We start from the raw sequence: 21,201 nt of genomic DNA on the forward strand, positions 1-21,201 counted from the left end.
CATAAGTAGTTGTAATGATCAAAAAGTCCAAAAATTAAATGTTACAGTACGTATTGTATGAAAGGATATCCAGATTCATTTAATCTGCCATCCAAGAGTTTTTATAATCTGAAATCAAATGCACTTGCAACTGGAGTTGCAATTAACACCTTTGAATGATGGAAGATGTTTTGCATGTTCTCGAGGGGCAGGGGGGTGAGGTATGGGGATACGTGAATGAGCATGTAACACCTCTCACTCCATACTCTGTGTGTTTCATCCCATTCTGTCTCACCCCATTTCTGTATGTGTCTCTCTCACCCCATTCTGTGTGTCTCTCTCACCCCATTCTGTGTGTCTCTCTCACCCCATTCTGTGTGTCTCTCTCACCCCATTCTGTGTGTCTCTCTCACCCCATTCTGTGTGTCTCTCTCACCCCATTCTGTGTGTCTCTCTCACCCCATTCTGTGTGTCTCTCTCACCCCATTCTGTGTGTCTCTCTCACCCCATTCTGTGTGTCTCTCTCACCCCATTCTGTGTGTCTCTCTCACCCCATTCTGTGTCTCCCCCTCTCCCCATTCTGTGTCTCCCCCTCTCCCCATTCTGTGTCTCCCCCTCTCCCCATTCTGTGTCTCCCCCTCTCCCCATTCTGTGTCTCCCCCTCTCCCCATTCTGTGTCTCCCATTCACCCCATTCTGTGTCTCCCACTCACCCCATTCTGTGTCTCCCACTCACCCCATTCTGTGACTCCCACTCACCCCATTCTGTGACTCCCCCTCTCCCCATTCTGTGTCTCCCCCTCTCCCCATTCTGTGTCTCCCCCTCTCCCCATTCTGTGTCTCCCCCTCTCCCCATTCTGTCTCCCATTCACCCCATTCTGTGTCTCCCACTCACCCCATTCTGTGTCTCCCACTCACCCCATTCTGTGACTCCCACTCACCCCATTCTGTGACTCCCCCTCTCCCCATTCTGTGTCTCCCCCTCTCCCCATTCTGTGTCTCCCCCTCTCCCCATTCTGTGACTCCCCCTCTCCCCATTCTGTGTCTCCCACTCACCCCATTCTGTGTCTCCCACTCACCCCATTCTGTGTCTCCCACTCATCCCATTCTGTGTCTCCCACTCACCCCATTCTGTGTCTCCCACTCACCCCATTCTGTGTCTCCCACTCACCCCATTCTGTGTCTCCCACTCACCCCATTCTGTGTCTCCCACTCACCCCATTCTGTGTCTCCCTCTCACCCCATTCTGTGTCTCCCTCTCACCCCATTCTGTGTCTCCCACTCACCCCATTCTGTCTCCCTCTCACCCCATTCTGTGTCTCCCCCTCTCCCCATTCTGTGTCTCCCCCTCTCCCCATTCTGTGTCTCCCCCTCTCCCCATTCTGTGACTCCCCCTCTCCCCATTCTGTGTCTCCCACTCACCCCATTCTGTGTCTCCCCCTCTCCCCATTCTGTGACTCCCACTCACCCCATTCTGTGACTCCCCCTCTCCCCATTCTGTGTCTCCCCCTCTCCCCATTCTGTGTCTCCCCCTCTCCCCATTCTGTGACTCCCCCTCTCCCCATTCTGTGTCTCCCACTCACCCCATTCTGTGTCTCCCACTCACCCCATTCTGTGTCTCCCACTCATCCCATTCTGTGTCTCCCACTCACCCCATTCTGTGTCTCCCACTCACCCCATTCTGTGTCTCCCACTCACCCCATTCTGTGTCTCCCACTCACCCCATTCTGTGTCTCCCACTCACCCCATTCTGTGTCTCCCACTCACCCCATTCTGTGTCTCCCACTCACTCCATTCTGTGTCTCCCACTCACCCCATTCTGTCTCCCTCTCACCCCATTCTGTGTCTCCCTCTCACCCCATTCTGTGTCTCCCCCTCTCCCCATTCTGTGTCTCCCCCTCTCCCCATTCTGTGTCTCCCCCTCTCCCCATTCTGTGTCTCCCCCTCTCCCCATTCTGTGTCTCCCCCTCTCCCCATTCTGTGACTCCCACTCACCCCATTCTGTGTCTCCCACTCACCCCATTCTGTGTCTCCCACTCACCCCATTCTGTGTCTCCCACTCATCCCATTCTGTGTTTCCCACTCACCCCATTCTGTGTCTCCCACTCACCCCATTCTGTGTCTCCCACTCACCCCATTCTGTGTCTCCCACTCACCCCATTCTGTGTCTCCCACTCACCCCATTCTGTGTCTCCCACTCACCCCATTCTGTGTCTCCCTCTCACCCCATTCTGTGTCTCCCTCTCACCCCATTCTGTGTCTCCCACTCACCCCATTCTGTCTCCCTCTCACCCCATTCTGTGTCTCCCATTCACCCCATTCTGTGTCTCCCACTCACCCCATTCTGTGTCTCCCACTCACCCCATTCTGTGTCTCCCACTCACCCCATTCTGTGACTCCCACTCACCCCGTTCTGTGACTCCCACTCACCCCATTCTGTGACTCCCACTCACCCCATTCTGTGACTCCCACTCACCCCATTCTGTGTCTCCCACTCACCCCATTCTGTGTCTCCCACTCACCCCATTCTGTGTCTCCCACTCACCCCATTCTGTGTCTCCCACTCACCCCATTCTGTGTCTCCCACTCACCCCATTCTGTGTCTCCCACTCACCCCATTCTGTGTCTCCCACTCACCCCATTCTGTGTCTCCCACTCACCCCATTCTGTGTCTCCCACTCACCCCATTCTGTGTCTCCCCCTCTCACCCCATTCTGTGTCTCCCCCTCTCCCCATTCTGTGTCTCCCCCTCTCCCCATTCTGTGTCTCCCCCTCTCCCCATTCTGTGACTCCCCCTCTCCCCATTCTGTGACTCCCCCTCTCCCCATTCTGTGTCTCCCACTCACCCCATTCTGTGTCTCCCACTCACCCCATTCTGTGTCTCCCACTCACCCCATTCTGTGTCTCCCACTCACCCCATTCTGTGTCTCCCACTCACCCCATTCTGTGTCTCCCACTCACCCCATTCTGTGTCTCCCACTCACCCCATTCTGTGTCTCCCACTCACCCCATTCTGTGTCTCCCACTCACCCCATTCTGTGTCTCCCACTCACCCCATTCTGTGTCTCCCTCTCACCCCATTCTGTGTAAATGTCTTCACATTCTGTCTCTCTCATCCCATTCTGTGTCTCCCTCTCACAACATTCTGTGTGGCTTTCTCTCACCACATTCTGTGCCTATGTCTTCACATTTTGTCTCTCTCTCTCACCCCATTCTGTGTGTCTCATTTTCCCCATTATGTGTTTATACAGACAGTCCCTACCTGTCACTGGAGGGGTGGGGGAATCCATCTTGGGCTCTGGCAGCAGACATTAGGAGGTTATCACAGTGTTTCGGGTCTTGCTCTGCTGGTGCTCTTCTGCAGCTGGCCCCGCCCCCACACTCCTCTGCAGCCACAGGAAGACCCGGCTTCTGCTCTCTTCCCTGCTGGCCCCGCCCCAACACTCCTCTGAAGCTAACTCTGCGCCCACCCTCTGCAACCTGGACAGACCTGGCCACCGCTGTCATCCCCACCGGCATCCTCCACTCTTCAGCTTTAAAAACCAGAACAGATGGCAAAAACCAGGACATTTTAAAAAATGTCAGATCACCGGGACAGACCTAAAAAAAACGGGAATGTCCCGGACGTCTGGTCACCCTACATATGGTGTAAAAGAAAAAAAAAGAAAGTCTTTTTTTAGGTCACATTATACTGTACCCATAAATAATGTTTTGTTTTTTTTTAAGATCTTTTAAATGTTGACCCTTTTGAAGTCCAGTGCGATTTCACAATAGATCATGTAGGGACATGCACAAAAATAATTATACTGAATTTGGCAAATATATAGAAAAACAGAATTCTTTGTCAATAATAATAGAGTTGTCCCCCAGTTTTTACATAATTACTTAACGATCAAAAAGCGGTCAACCGGAAATATGGGGCATTATTATTTGCCTTTAATCTTATATAGTTCTCATGCCATACTCAGTACTTTGCAAATGGAAGTTCCCCCCAGCAGCTGTGAAAATGTTATCTGAAAATGCATAATGGCAGCAATCTGTAATGAACTGTGAACTACGAAAGTGTATGACGAGGTTGATAACAGCAGGGGACGACGACACACATTTTTGGATGGAGTGATTGTCTTTAACCATAACATTCATTTTCTAGGCACACACAGAATGTGTTAAGGAGTACTCAATGAAACTCTAGGAATTACGTTTCTTTAATCAAAGCATATGAATTGGAAAGAAATTAAGAAAAAAAGAAGAGTTGGAAAATAAACTATAGTTATGTAAGCTAATGAGATAATATTAGCATATTTTAATGTTTAAACACTTTAGGAAAAAAATAAAAAAGGATTGCAAATGCATTGAGCATTAACATCTTTGTTATGAAAGGTCCAGCAACATTGTCATCACTGGTATTAAATACTACATACCTGGCAACGGCTTCACTGTATACAAAGCCGGCATCTGCTCTCTTTACAATTTCAAAGCACAGATCAGCTCCATCCATACTGTAGCAAGAGAAAAAAATATATAAGACAGTCAGTGAAAAGTCAAAGCAATACTCCTTGGACTTACCTGTGCAGGATGCTCCATTACACGTGACGAGCTGTAGAAGCAGCTGTTGAGCGCGTGAAACCTTCAAAGGGTAACTTAAGAAACCAGTCACACTATTCATAAGAATTGGTGTAGTGCAAATGCAGTGACACATTACAAAGTATCTTCCAATTGTTATTCATGCTCTATTTTTACAGCAATTCATTTCAACAAAATGAAGAGACATAATTTGAGCTGACGGGACTTTCTCTGAAGCAATCAAATCCACTTAGTGAGCGTGGAAAGATGAGTAAAAGCAGGCCACAGCTTCAAAAAGCAAGCAGGGCAAAGGAAATACTCTATATGGATGTCAATTAAAAATGGCAGAGTATAGTGTAGCTCTAAGTAGCCATGGCTGCAAACTAACAGAGACAAACGCACTGCAGTCCATCATTTTCAAGATTAGTCAGCAGCCTAACATTTTGATCTTCAGATGACTTTGTCCTTCTCTGAAACTGCATTCAGATTGAGCTAATGCAAGGACAAAAAGGTGGAAAAGGTAGCAATCTAAGGTGCTCTGTTGACAGTTATTCATGGTACCTACAAGAAGACTAACATGAATTTAGATATTATGCTTCACACAAAAAATACATTGTTTACCTCAGTTATGCAGCAGGTTAGGTTAAGAAATAGAACAGAAATGTAAAACTGTTATCTCTCTCTCTCCCCCCCCCCCCTGTTTTCCCTGGCTCAAGTAGGGGATAGAGATAAACACACACACACATATATATATATATATACATATACATATACATATATATATATATATATATACATATACATACACAGCAAGCACTCCAATGTAGATATCCAAAAAAAAGGCCAGGTGCTACTCCCATAAATAATGTAGAGATTATGGGCCTCATGCAGAGAGCATCGAATTTTCAAATTGGCGAATTTCATAAAAAGTAGCTTTTTTGGAGAGTTTTATTCTCCATATGCAGAAAAGTTCGAATTCTGCTATGTTTAACATGGATCCGTGTGGCGAGTTTAAATGGGAAAGATGCGCGCTTCAGAAATGTGTAAAGAAAAAATCGCGCATTTTTTGTCCCCTTTGCTATAGGCGGCGAGCGCCATCTTATTGCCAACTTTTCCTGGCGCGGCAAAAATGAGAAAATCGCGCCATTTTCCTGGTGCGAACAGCCGCTACATGCCGTTCGTACCTCTCTGCATTCGGAGAGTTTTAAAAATGGCGAGATGGAGGTTCCCGCCAGCCGCGAGGCGAGTTTTAGAAATAGAAAAAAAAAATTGGCGCGTTTTTCGTAACTCGCCATTTTCTGCAGTTTTCTGCGCGAAATTGTACAAAAAATGGCGAATTTTGAAATAACGATGCTCTCTGCATGAGGCCCTAAGTTACCATCCAGAAAGGCAGCAGAACAGCAAGGAGAGACAGCCCTCAGAGGTAAGTAAGCAAAACAATGTATTGAAAGACACAAAAATCTGTTGTGTCTATTTCAAAACATTGTTCTGCTGACTTACACCTCTGAGTGCTGTCTCTCCTTGCTGTTCTGCCACCCTGCTGGATGGTAACATGTTATTATATATATACATATACTGTATATGCCGAATATATAAAATACTCAGAAACCGGACAGAATTTTTAAGAGTCAGCGTTTGGTTAGGCGTGCAGAGGTAGGAGGGGCATTTAAGCTAAACCCCCGTCTCCCCCCCCCCCACTCTGTGTCACTATGTATGTATTCCAATGTGTATCTGACACACTGGAAGGCACTCAGGCAGACACGTGCTCTCTAACATCATCTCCCTCTCAGCTCAGACTAACCCAGTCCCCAGCTCTCCGATCCCCACACTGAGCTGCACGGCTACAGACACCCGGACATAACCTCCCTCTGCTCCGACTAGCCCTTGACCGGTCAATGACGTGACTTGACCCGTCAATCAGGTCAGTCATCACTGCGCACAGCGCAGATGCCAGGGGGGACATTTTAAGCACCCAGGATTTTTCCATCCCTGTATACATACACACACAAAACAGAAGTAGGTGAGCTCAGACCTGCTCCTAATACAGAATGCATCAGTAACACTTACTTTCAATACCTTATGCAGGGGTGCGCAAACTTTTTAGACTATGCCTCCCTGCCTGCTCCTCTCTTACTTTTTGTCCGTCGTCATTTGATGTCACAATGTCATGTGACGTTGCATTGCCATCGTCATGCAACTACGCGGCGTCATTTGCCATGGCGACGTGTCGCTAGAAGCCGCCAAGACAAGGTAAGCAAAGCATACAGAGGTCTTGCGCGCTCCCTCGGCATTTCATTTGAATGCTTTGGGGAAGAACGATGGTCCCCTGTAAGCGCCACGCCCCCACCAGAAAATTTCAGTTTGAGCACCCTTGCCTTATGGATAATACTGCTAGCTAAAGGGAATCGGACACACATTTATGAAAACAAAATACAGAAACCCTGCGCTCCTCCAAAATAGGCTAGCAATATATTAGCAATTTTATTAGTGAACTTTTACATTTTGATTTTAAGTTGCATCTTTTCATCAAAAACCCCATCAAAGTAAACTCCATTTAAGCAGGCACCCACACTGAATACACTACCGACACACTTAATCACACTGCGGCCAGATCCGCAAGCCGGGAGATTTCCCGGCTTGCTAGTGGCCGCCCCTCGGCGTGCCGCGCGTCATAGACGCGCGGTCACGCGTCTTCGGGAGCGTGCGCCCCCTGCACGCGCGTCCAGGGGCTCCCCGAGGGAGCCGTGGTGTCCCGCGATCGCGGGACAGCGGCAGGGGGTTCCGGGGGACCCGGCGGACCCGGCAGCGGTAGGGAGAGCGCCCCGATCGGAGGGCGCTCTTCCGCTGCTTCGGCGCGCGCCCGTCACTCTCGGGCGCGCGCCAGGCTACTGCTGCGGCCAAGAACGGGCAAATGCTCGAATAAACTTGGCCGCAGCAGTATATCATACTTCTTATTGTCCTATGGACTGAAACATATACAGTATGTGTGCGTGCGTATATAGCAGATGTCCCCGCTTCAGCACGGTTTCACGTTCTTCCATCCCACGGTAGCTCAGCCCCACGAGAGCTCAGAGAATTTCTCCTCTGCAAGTCCAATGTTAAGGACAGGACTTCCCTGCTTCAGCACGGTCTCACATCCTTCCATCCTAGGGGAGCTCTTCTCTGTCCCCCTTCCCTGGGAACAGCAGTCTTTCTCAGCATGTAGTCACTTCCTGACTTTTAAAACTCCATGTGCGATCAGGAGTTCAGACGGCTCAATTAGTTTGCAGCTGAAATAGCTACTCTAGGGGAAGTTAACTCTCTGTATGCTGGAAAGTACCATAGCTGCCCCATTCCAGCACCTAGAGACAGTGATTGTATGACAATGTGTATAAAAATATATGTATATAAATATGTGTGTGTGTCTATGCATGTATGCGTGTGTCTATGTGCGCGTGTGCTTATGTGTATATGTGTATGTATGTACAGTAGGTATGTATGTGTATACGTATATACATGGTGAAAGGCAGGGTTGCAAACGTGTCTAAGACATGTGAATGTGCTCACAAGTTATCTTTTTAGTTGAGATATATACACACACACATATATATATATATATATATATATATATATATATATATATATATATATATATATATATATATATATATATATACACACACACATACACATACACACACTATAACTAAATAACAAAGTAAAAATTATTATTATTGAAGTATTTAAACTTTATACTTATTACTTTACATGTTTTGTCAATTGGATGTAGCATTGGGCACCCCTGTCTTTTGTTGTATACATTTGCCACACCCAGTAGCACTCTTTTTGACATAAATATATATATTCATGATGTGGTGGATGTGGGAGTTTGAGCTAGCTGGGAATGTGTGTATTAATCAATTTCTGACTGGTAACAGCTGTATGGAGGGAGGTGGCACCTCCCCCCAGAGCTCACTCCTCCTCACCTTTTTTACTTGGGAGGTCTTTTCACTTTGCTGCAAAGAACAGGATCTACCGCATACAGAGGTAAAGGGAAGGGTTCACAGTATAGTGTAGGACCTGCATTAATTTTGGTTATACCTTGACGTGCTATGCAGGCTTATGACACTTTGGCCAAAGGGTTTAACTAAATAACCAAGTAACTATTATTATTATTGAAGTGATATGAGTGAACACAGATAATGGTTAACCCTCTGTGGGGTGTCTGGAACCCGTGGTGGTATCCAAGACACACGGCAGCAGAGAGGGAAATGTAGAGGTATGAAGTACGCTGTACGTGCGAAACGCGTAGCCTGGTGAACGTGGAGCATTGTTGGACACAATAGGACTCCGTAATCCCATAGCTCTACAGTTCCCTCTCTGCTGCCGGACGCGGCATCCAGTGTCCCTGTCAGGAGGAACGAGGAGCAGAGAACCAGCACGGCCACTCGCTATGTGAGTGTTTTTTTAATTTTTACTGTTTGCTTAAATAAAGTGTGGGCATTCGTGCTAGAACGTCTCCCTCCTTAAATCCATTGTTGCACATGGATTTCATCATCACGCTGACGATTATGATGTATAAGAATTGTGTGGGCAGTGAGCAGATGTATTTGACTTCACAACCAGGTTGGGTGCATCTGCCACTAGGTAACAAGCTGGGGATGCTGAGGAACTGGAATAACCAGGTAGATTTTTCTGATGAAGGGCGTAAATAGGCAGATGTCTAAGACTGCAGGGGTAAAATGAGAAACATTTGTGAGCTGATAGTATGATCAGTTATTGTGTAATAATATAAGGTGCGAGGAAACAAAAGAAGACTTGCATCTCCTTTGGTGCTTTTTTCTGTCTGTGAACGATCTTGTTTATACATGTTTTGCCACCTTAAGAAACCATTCTTCAATTTACTACTTGGAGAGCCGGCCAAACATTGCTTTATACTCTGTTCTTCAGCTATATTAATGCATGTACAGTAGTTAAGAATCCACAAGTATAAAAGTGGACCTAATTAAATTAAAAGGTATGCACACCACATCGGTTCTACACTAGATCAATAAAAGGGACATGTGTGCAGTACTTTTTGGGCTCTATATATTTTGCACGTACAAATGTAACACACGTTATTGCACTTGCTTGTGCATTGCAGAGGGTGTGATAACGCATTAGACCCACCATTTAAACTCAGTTTGGTTGAATGGGGGCTTGTCCCGCTGGTGCGCTATTCCATGTCCCGCTACACGTTGTCAGCAGGGGTAATAAAGATTGCGTTATCTGTAGTAGAAGCTCCTGGTGAAACGGAGCAGCAACCTCGCAGTAAAGACGGCATCAAAAATGACTTTGTCCAATTCCTAGTGCCGGCTCCTTGTGTCATTAAAGTCATTATGTCCCCATCCCCAAAGCACCCAATATTAGAATGTACATTATTTGTGCCGGGGACTCGTATGCAGCCAGTAGTCAAATAATAACAGATGATAACCAATGGTCAGTGCCTTAAAAACATACTGTAGTTCTATCTTCCCTTCAACATAATCTGTAGTTCCACTGTGTTAATCAGATTTTCTATTTTTGTAAAAAGAGATGTTTTTTTTTAATATAAACTAAATAGAACTACATTTTGTATGTAAAAAACTATTCATGTTCTGTGTTTGTAAATGGGAAAGTTGTAAAACTTATTTTTAATTATTATTTTTGGGTTGCATTTTCTTTTTGAACTTCATGTAACAATGTGGTCTACCATATGTATTAGGACAATAGTTGTGCAACACCAGGGCAAAACACTGATCCCACAATTACAGTTGTGTGAAAAATAAAGTACACCCTCTTTGAATTCCATGGTTTTACATATCAGGACATAATAACAATCATCTGTTCCTTAGCAGATCTTAAAATTAGGTAAATACAACCTCAGATGAACAACAACACATGACATATTACACTGTTTCATGATTTAACAAAAATAAAGCCAAAATGGAGAAGCCATGTGTGAAAAACTAAGTACACCCTTACTGCTTCCATAGGAATTAAGATGCTAAGTAGCAGACAGGTGCTGCTAATAAAATGCCCTTGATTAATTGATCATCAGCAAGTGTTACTACCTCTATAAAATCCAAAGTTTTAGCAGTTTGCTGGTCTGGAGCATTCAGGTGTATGTTAACAATGCCAAGGAGGAAAAACATCAGCAATGATCTTAGATAAGCAATTGTTGCTGACCATCAATCTGGGAAGGGTTATAAGGCCATGTCCAAACAATTTAAAGTCCATAATTCTACAGTGAGAAAGATTATTCAAAAGTGGAAAACATTCAAGACAGTTGCCAATCTTCCCAGGAGTGGACGTCCCAGCAAATGCACCAGGTCAGACCGTGCAATGCTCAGAGAAATTGCAAAAAAAACAAGAGTTACATCTTAGACTCTACAGGCCTCAGTTAGCATGTTAAATGTTAAAGTTCATGACAGTACAATTAGAAAAAGACTGAACAAGTATGGTTTGTTTGGAAGGGTTGCCAGGAGAAAACCTCTTCTCTCTAAAAAGAACATGGCAGTACAGCTAAGGTTTGCAAAGTTGCATCTGAACAAACCACAAGACTTCTGGAACAATGTCCTTTGGACAGACGAGACCAAAGTGGATATGTTTGGCAATGCACAGCGCCATGTTTGGCAAAAACCAAACACAGCATATCAGCACAAACACCTCATACCAACTGTCAAGCACGGTGGTGGAGGGGTGATGATTTGGGCTTGTTTCGCAGACACAGGACCTGGGAACCTTGCAGTCATTGAGTCGACCATGAACTCCTTTGTATACCAAAGTATGCTAGAGTCAAATGTTAGGCCATCTGTCCGACAGCTAAAGCTTGGCCGAAATTGGGTCATGCAACAGGACAATGATCCCAAGCACACCAGCAAATCTACAACAGAATGGCTGAAAAAGAAAATAATCAAGGTGTTGCAATGGCCCAGTCAAAGTCCAGACCTCAACCCGATTGAAATGCTGTGGCGGGACCTTAAGAGAGCTGTGCATAAACAAATGCCCACAAACCTCAATGATCTGAAGCAACGTTGTAAAGAAGAGTGGGCCAAAATTCCTTCACAACAATGTGAGAGACTGATCAAGTCATACAGAAAACGATTACTTCAAGTTATTGCTGCTAAAGGTGGTTCTACAAGCTATTGAATCATACGGTATACTTAGTTTTTTACACATAGCTTCTCCATTTTGACTTTATTTCTGTAAAATAAATCATGACACGGTGTAATATGTCATGTGTTGTTGTTCATCTGAGGTTGTATTTACCTAATTTTAAGATCTGCTAAGGAACAGATGATTTTTATTACGTCCTGATATGTAAAACCATAGAATTCAAAGAGTGTGTACTTTCTTTTTCACACCACTGTATATATATATTTATATCTATTGCTTTGAATGGGATTGTTTTCTTTGATACCTATGGTGCCTTAGAATAGCACCACTTTTGCTTTCATACATATGGGCCAATACGCTGAAAGCCCTTACATAATTGTTAAAGGACCAATCCAAGCAAGCAATAGTTTTGCAAATTTTTTTTAACAGAGGATTGAAGCAAGGTGTTTCCAGAGCTGAACACCGTTAATTTCAGCTACAGTAAACCCCTGCTTCCAGAGATACAGACCTCCGAAGGGGGTGCCCGTATTGCCTGCAAGTTTAAAGCTCCCGCATCACGTGGGTCAATAAGACGTCGCTCTGGATGACTTCACGGATTCCTATTGGCTAGCAGGACACAGGAGCTTTGAAAAGTGGCTATTACATGATCCCTCTTAGAGAAGCAGCTACCGGCACCCACTATGGAAGTATCTTAGGAAGCAAGGGGTTCCCAGAGCTGATATCAATGGGATTCAGCTCCAGAGACCACCTGCTTCAATCCTGTGTAAAATATAAATTTAAAAAAAACAAAACAATAAAAAAATTGCCACTTGGATTGCCTCTTTAAGGGGTCATACTTCCTAGTAAAATGTAATGTATTCTACGCCATACAGTTTTCTATAATGGTGGCCTTTAAATCAAACATTATCAAACTGTGAAGTGGCAAAAACATGAGATGAGGATTATCAAAGGTAAGCTCTAAAAGCTTTGAGTCACGGAAAAATGCAACACTTGTGTGAAAGATTTTAGCACAATGCAACCAATGGGAGCGGATTTATTAAATCTCCAGGCAAGGATCTGATCTGGCTACTCAGTGCAATGCACACGTAATCAATGTAGTCAGGTTGGGCAATTTCGAGCCACAGTCACAACGCGCAGCTCGGGAATTCAAACTGTAATATGAATACAGTAGAGTACAAAATACAACATGATGGAAACTACTTCTACATTCTTTCTAGCTGAATTTCCACTCAAACATCTACGTGTTTGAGATATTAGGCTTTGCCAACTTTGAGAGCTGTTATAATACAAATAGAAACGTTAAACTACAGTACCGACACACTTTATTCTCGCTCGGCTAGTCCCGCGAATTCGGGTATACCCGGGTGTATTCAGGTTTCTGATCGTTTTCTGCCGGAGTGCATTGCGTTATTTTCCCTGCAGGGATTTAAGCATTTTATTCCGGCTGGCTGAAATACTGCAATGCCGTGTAAATACACATGGGGGCGCTTGCGAGCTGTTCTCTTTGAAGCCGTCCCCTATAATGAATTGTAATGCAGTATATATACTGTATATATATATATATATATACTGTATAACAACAACCCCTATAAGCCCTAACATACAGTACTGTACACATACAGTACTGTATATGCACATACATAAATGATACTACTGTATGGGCAGCGGGGGCGAGATGTGTTTGCAGCAGAGAGAGATCCGCTGCTCTCTCTCTGCGCAAACATCCGCACATTAAAAATGATTTTAAATACATTTTTATTGATAGTGTAGATGTGCAGGGGGTCTCCGGAGCTGAACCGCGTTGGTTTCAGGTCTGGGGACCCCCTGCTCCCCAAGATACAGCCCCCTTTAGGGGGTGCCGGTATCCCTCTGCTTGGTTTAAAGGGCCCGACCACGTGATCGCGGCCTGTAAACCAAGCAGAGCAGAGGGATACCGGCACCCCCTAAAGGGGCCTGTATCTCGGGGAGCAGGGGGTCCCCAGACCTGAAACCAGTGCGGTTCTGCTCTGGAGACCCTCTGCACATGTACAGTATCAATAAAACACATACAGTATACAGAATAAATAAACACTCGTTCTTTACCTTAGCGGCTATGCGCTATGGTAAAGAAGCAGCATTTCTGTATTTTAATAATACTGTACAGTGAGCAGGGGGTTCCCTGAGCCAGAAATTAATGCTCAGGGACCCCCCCTGCTCCTGCTCAATATTATTAAAAATACAGATATGCTGCTTCATTACCATAGCGGATAGCCGCTAAGCCAATGAAGGGGTTAACCCACCGTGCCCGCTTTATTGTGTGTAGTAGGGATGGGTGAGGGGGGTATTTGGCCCTTGGTGTGAGTTTAGGACTTGCGGGGGGGTTGCGGGTGCACTTAACCCCTTCACGACCGTAGCAGTTAATACCGCTACGGTCATGAAGGGGTTAAGCCCTCCCGCTACCCCCCCGCAAGCCCTAAACAAGCACCGTTGGGGCTAATACCCCATTCACCCACCCCCGCTACCCACAATAAAAAAAATACACACACACAGCAGCCGCCAAAAAATAAATAAATAAATCTAAATAAATAAATAAATGACAATAAATACATTTTAAATACATTTTTATTGATAGTGTACATGTGCAGGGGGTCTCCGGAGCTGAACCGCGTTGGTTTCAGGTCTGGGGACCCCCTGCTCCCCGAGATACAGCCCCCTTTAGGGGGTGCCGGTATCCCTCTGCTTGGTTTAAAGGGCCCGACCACGTGATCGCGGCCTGTAAACCAAGCCGAGCAGAGGGATACCGGCACCCCCTAAAGGGGCCTGTATCTCGGGGAGCAGGGGGTCCCCAGACCTGAAACCAGTGCGGTTCTGCTCTGGAGACCCTCTGCACATCTACACTATCAATAAAAATTTATTTTAAATGTATTTATTTATATTCATTTATTTATTTAGATTTATTTATTAATTGTGCTGCTGCTGCAAGTCCTAAACTCACACCAAGGGCCAAACACCCCCCTCACCCCCAATAAAAAAAATTCACGCACAGCAGCCCCACAATTAATAAATAAATCTAAATAAATAAATAAATACATGAAGAGAAATAAATATACAGTATACTGTATATATATACTGGATATATACAGGCATACCCCGCATTAACGTACGCAATGGGACCGGAGCATGTATGTAAAGCGAAAATGTACTTAAAGTGAAGCACTGCCTTTTCCCACATATCGATGCATGTACTGTACTGCAATCGTTATATACATGCATAACTGATGTAAATAACGCATCTGTAACAGGCTCTATAGTCTCCCTGCTTGCGCACAGCTTCGGTACAGGTAGGGAGCCGGTATTGCTGTTCAGGACGTGCTAACAGGCGCATGCGTGAGCTGCCGTTTGCCTATTGGGCGATATGTACTTACTCGCGAGTGTACTTAAAGTGAGTGTACTTAAAGCGGGGTATGCCTGTATACAGTATATATATAATAACAATCCCTATACATATACAGTATATACTGTGTATATATATCTATATATATAGATATATATAGATATATACAGTATACAGTATAAATACACACATGATGAACCAATATACAAATACATGTAGAATGGTTATCAAAATCATACTGTCCTACAGATAACGCTTCTCTATACAGACAATAATAATAATCCATTTAATAATCCTAACTGATTTTACAATATAAAACATAACATTCCAATCCACACAGTACATTGCATTTACATTGTATAAATGATGCATAAAATCTATGCACCATATACATTCTGCAAATGAATGTTAACAATATCATTGCAAGCTACTCTACCAGTAAATACAAACACTTCCAAACAAGTCAATTATTTTAACCAATCAATTAAACAAAAATCAATATATACTGTAAGTACCAACCAGAAAACACAATTTAAAACCAAAGCTAACCCTTACAATACCAAGGATTACATCTATCTAATTGTAAAAAACCTTATACTTTATACACAGCATTGCAATAAACAAAATACAGGCATACCCCGGTTTAAGGACACTCACTTTAAGTACACTCGCAAGTAAGTACATATCGCTCAATAGGCAAACGGCAGCTCACGCATGCGCCTATCAGCACGTCCTGAACAGCAATACCAGCTCCCTACCTGTCCCGAAGCTGTGTACAAGCGGGGAGACTATAGAGCCTGTTACAAATGCGTTATTTTCATCAGTAATGCACGTATATGACGATTGCAGTACAGTACATGCATCGATAAGTGGAAAAAAGGGAGTGGTTCACTTTAAGTACATTTTCACTTTACATACATGCTCTGGTCCCATTGCGTACGTTAATGTGGGGTATGCCTGTACATGATGAACAATACAGTACATTCCCTGTATCTCCCTGCCTTCAGTGTAATCTGTTTAAAGCCCCCTCCCCCCTAATGTTTCTGTTAAACAGATTACACTGAAGGCAGAGAGATGTAAAGGCCTAAAGCCCCCTCCCCCCTAATGTTTCTGTTAAACAGGTACACTGAAGGGAGAGAGATGTAAAGGCCTAAAGCCCCCTCCCCCCTAATGTTTCTGTTAAACAGATTACACTGAAGGGAGAGAGATTTTACAGAAACACACATTAGGGGGGAGGGGGCTTTAAACAGATTACACTGAAGGCAGAGAGATGTTTCTGTTACCAGTAAATCTCCCTCCCTGCTGTCAGTGCAGTGTATGTAAATGTGGGGAGGGGGGGGGGGGGCGACCAAATGTGCATACTGTGAGGTCTAACCACCCTCACCCCCTACCCACATACCGTTACCCCCCCCCCCATCCTGGCCATGGCCCCTCCGCTTCTGCAAAACAGACACAAAAATTAAAACATACAAAGTAATGTCCCCTAACCCCTTAATCACCATAGCGGTTATTAACCGCTACAGTCATGATGGGGTTAACCCACCCTCACCCACCACTCGGGATGCCTACATACCCTCCCACACTAACCCCCCCCCCCCCCCCGTGAGGCCTAACCACCCAGTCAGTACCCACAAGGGAGGCCTACCCACATACCGTTGGGGAAACACCCCACCCCCAGTACCCACAATAAAAACAGTACAATGACCCACAATAAACAGCATTATATTTATTAAATACATTACCCACCCCCTGTGCCCCCCCATAAATACAAGATTTATCCTTTTACATACAGGGTTCATAACGCAGCCCCACGCTAGTCCCCGGTGGGCTGGCAGGGCACCTGGACAGACCTACAGTTTACCAGCAGCCCTTTTTACACAGGTTCTGGAGGCCTGCTGGTGGATCCTGCCAGCACCATGGCACCCAGGTGGTCTCCTTGGGTCACCGTGGGCCACAATTGGGCTACGGGTCGGCGGTGCCCCCACAGAAGTGGGACCACACATCGTCATCCCCGCAGACTACGGGTCCGCGGTGCCCCCACAGAAGTGGGACCACACATCATCATCCCCGCATGTGTCACCCGTGGAACCACCAGCCTGATACCCTTGGGATCCCCGAGGATACCCACAGGTGGTCTCCAGAGGCCCCACGCAAAACCACGGAATCAAACCCTGAATGTAAAAAAAATAAACCTGGCCTATACATTCAATACATACACCCTCCCCCCCAACACCTACAGTACAATAATGTGCAAAATAACTGTATGTGTGTATGTATGGAGAAGTGTTTGGTTGTAGGACAGTGCTTTTGATAACCCTTCTACATTTATTTGTACTGTATATTGGTTTATCATGGGTGTGTATATAACGTGTGTATATATATACTGTATATATCTCTCTCTCTTTCTCTCTGTCTCTCTGTATATATATACAGTATATATATATAGTTGCATGATGAAGCCACAGTACAAATTCATGGGTGAGGGTGGGTATCGGGCCTGTGTGGCTTAACCCCTTAATCACCTTTGCGGTTATTATCTGATAAGGTGTTTAAGGGGTTAATTGATATCTGAATGTAATTGCAATGTATTGGCTTTGTATTTGCTATGTATGTTGTGGACAAGACAAGGATTTTGCTGGCAACGGACACTTCGTATTGATGAGGTCAGTAGTACTTTATTTATTTGTATATGCTAGTTAATGTTTTTAATAATGGGCAATTAATCTATTATCATATCTGGATAATAGTTATTTTGCACATTATTGTACTGTAGGTGTTGGGGGGGAGGGTGAATGTATAGGCCAGGTTTATTTTTTTTACATTCAGGGTTTGATTCCGTGGTTTTGCGTGGGGCCTCTGGAGACCACCTGTGGGTATCCTCGGGTATCCCAAGGTTATCAGGCTGGTGGTTCCACGGGTGACACATGCGGGGATGATGATGTGTGGTCCCACTTCTGTGGGGGCACCGCGGACCCATAGTCTGCGGGGATGACGATGTGTGGTCCCACTTCTGTGGGGGCACTGCCGACCCGTAGGTGCGGGGATGAGGATGTGTGGTCCCACTTCTGTGGGGGCACCGCGGCCCGTGAGTTCCCCAGACCCCCGAGGGAACCACCCGAGGCCCCGCAGACACCTGTGGGTTTGACCCGGGGCTCCCAGACATCCTTGGGCCTACCGTGGAGACCCAATTGTGGCCCACGGTGACCCAAGGAGACCACCTGGGTGCCATGGTGCTGGCAGGATCCACCAGCAGGCCTCCAGAACCTGTGTAAAAAGGGCTGCTGGTAAACTGTAGGTCTGTCCAGGTGCCCTGCCAGCCCACCGGGGACTAGCGTGGGGCTGCGTTATGAACCCTGTATGTAAAAGGATAAATCTTGTATTTATGGGGGGGCACAGGGGGTGGGTAATGTATTTAATAAATATAATGCTGTTTATTGTGGGTCATTGTACTGTTTTTATTGTGGGTACTGGGGGTGGGGTGTTTCCCCAACGGTATGTGGGTAGGCCTCCCTTGTGGGTACTGACTGGGTGGTTAGGCCTCATGGGGGGGGGGGGGGTAGTGTGGGAGGGTATGTAGGCATCCTGAGTGGTGGGTGAGGGTGGGTTAACCCCATCATGACTGTAGCGGTTAATAACCGCTATGGTGATTAAGGGGTTAGGGGACATTACTTTGTATGTTTTAATTTTTGTGTCTGTTTTGCAGAAGCGGAGGGGCCATGGCCAGGATGGGGGGGGGGTAACGGTATGTGGGTAGGGGGTGAGGGTGGTTAGACCTCACAGTATGCACATTGGGTCCCCCCCCCTCCCCACATTTACATACACTGCACTGACAGCAGGGAGGGAGATTTACTGGTAACAGAAACATCTCTCTGCCTTCAGTGTAATCTGTTTAAAGCCCCCTCCCCCCTAATGTGTGTTTCTGTAAAATCTCTCTCCCTTCAGTGTAATCTGTTTAACAGAAACATTAGGGGGGAGGGGGCTTTAGGCCTTTACATCTCTCTCCCTTCAGTGTAATCTGTTTAACAGAAACATTAGGGGGGAGGGGGCTTTAGGCCTTTAGGCCTTTACATCTCTCTGCCTTCAGTGTAATCTGTTTAACAGAAACATTAGGGGGGAGGGGGCTTTAAACAGATTACACTGAAGGCAGGGAGATACAGGGAATGTACTGTATTGTTCATGTACTTTGCAATGCTGTGTATAATGTATAAGGTTTTTTACAATTAGATAGATGTAATCCTTGGTATTGTAAGGGTTAGCTTTGGTTTTAAATTGTGTTTTCTGGTTGGTACTTACAGAATATATTGATTTTTGTTTACTTGATTGGTTAAAATAGTTGACTTGTTTGGAAGTGTTTGTATTTACTGGTAGAGTAGCTTGAAATTATATTGTTAACATTCATTTGCAGAATGTATATGGTGCATAGATTTTATGCATCATTTATACAATGTAAATGCAATGTACTGTGTGGATTGGAATGTTATGTTTTATATTGTAAAATCAGTTAGGATTATTAAATGGATTATTATTATGGTCTGTATAGAGAAGCGTTATCTGTAGGACAGTATGATTTTGATAACCATTCTACATGTATTTGTATATTGGTTCATCATCTGTGTGTATATACTGTATACTGTATCTATCTATCTATCTATCTATCTATCTATCTATCTATCTATACAGTATATATATACACAGTATATACTGTATATGTATAGGGATTGTTATTATATATATATACTGTATATATATCCAGTATATATATCCAGTATATATTTATTTCTCTTCATGTATTTATTTATTTATTTAGATTTATTTATTAATTGTGGGGCTGCTGTGCGTGAATTTTTTTTATTGGGGGTGAGGGGGGTGTTTGGCCCTTGGTGTGAGTTTAGGACTTGCAGCAGCAGCACAATTAATAAATAAATCTAAATAAATAAATAAATAAATGAATATAAATAAATACATTTAAAATACATTTTTATTGATAGTGTAGATGTGCAGAGGGTCTCCAGAGCAGAACCGCACTGGTTTCAGGTCTGGGGACCCCCTGATCCCCGAGATACAGGCCCCTTTAGGGGGTGCCGGTATCCCTCTGCTCTGCTTGGTTTACAGGCCGCGATCACGTGGTCGGGCCCTTTAAACCAAGCAGAGGGATACCGGCACCCCCTAAAGGGGGCTGTATCTTGGGGAGCAGGGGGTCCCCAGACCTGAAACCAACGCGGTTCAGCTCCGGAGACCCCCTGCACATGTACACTATCAATAAAAATGTATTTAAAATGTATTTATTGTCATTTATTTATTTATTTAGAGTTATTTATTTATTTTTTGGCGGCTGCTGTGTGTGTATTTTTTTTATTGTGGGTAGCGGGGGTGGGTGAATGGGGTATTAGCCCCAACGGTGCTTGTTTAGGGCTTGCGGGGGGGTAGCGGGAGGGCTTAACCCCTTCATGACCGTAGCGGTATTAACTGCTACGGTCGTGAAGGGGTTAAGTGCACCCGCAACCCCCCCGCAAGTCCTAAACTCACACCAAGGGCCAAATACCCCCCTCACCCATCCCCACTACGCACAATAAAGCGGGCACGGTGGGTTAACCCCTTCATTGCCTTAGCGGCTATCCGCTATGGTAATGAAGCAGCATTTCTGTATTTTTAATAATATTGAGCAGGAGGGGTCCCTGAGCATTAATTTCTGGCTCAGGGAACCCCCTGCTCACTGTACAGTATTATTAAAATACAGAAATGCTGCTTCTTTACCATAGCGTATAGCCGCTAAGGTAAAGAACGAGTGTTTATTTATACTGTATACTGTATGTGTTTTATTGATACTGTACATGTGCAGAGGGTCTCCAGAGCAGAACCGCACTGGTTTCAGGTCTGGGGACCCCCTGCTCCCCGAGATACAGGCCCCTTTAGGGGGTGCCGGTATCCCTCTGCTCTGCTTGGTTTACAGGCCGCGATCACGTGATCGGGACCTTTAAACCAAGCAGAGGGATACCGGCACCTCATAAAGGGGGCTGTATCTCGGGGAGCAGGGGGTCCCCAGACCTGAAACCAACGCGGTTCAGCTCCGGAGATTTTTATCAATAAAAATGTATTTAAAATAATTTTTAATGTGCCGATGTTTGCGAAGAGAGAGAGCAGAGGATCTCTCTCTGCTGCAAACACATCTCG

The 21,201-nt window shown here is 45.1% G+C and overlaps 1 protein-coding gene across 12 annotated transcripts in view; it reads right to left on the minus strand.

The window, feature by feature from the left end:
• CASK (calcium/calmodulin dependent serine protein kinase) overlaps window positions 1-21,201 on the minus strand; it is a 569,868-nt gene that overhangs the window by 413,949 nt on the left and 134,718 nt on the right. For all 12 annotated transcript variants that reach the window (XM_075589720.1, XM_075589721.1, XM_075589718.1 and 9 more), the window contains one exon: window positions 4,400-4,477. In XM_075589720.1, coding sequence (XP_075445835.1) covers window positions 4,400-4,477 — 78 coding nt within the window. The remainder of the gene's footprint in view (window positions 1-4,399; window positions 4,478-21,201) is intronic.

This window comes from Ascaphus truei, chromosome 3 (assembly GCF_040206685.1).
Source record: "Ascaphus truei isolate aAscTru1 chromosome 3, aAscTru1.hap1, whole genome shotgun sequence".
In the NCBI taxonomy this organism is placed as follows: Eukaryota; Metazoa; Chordata; class Amphibia; order Anura; family Ascaphidae; genus Ascaphus; species Ascaphus truei.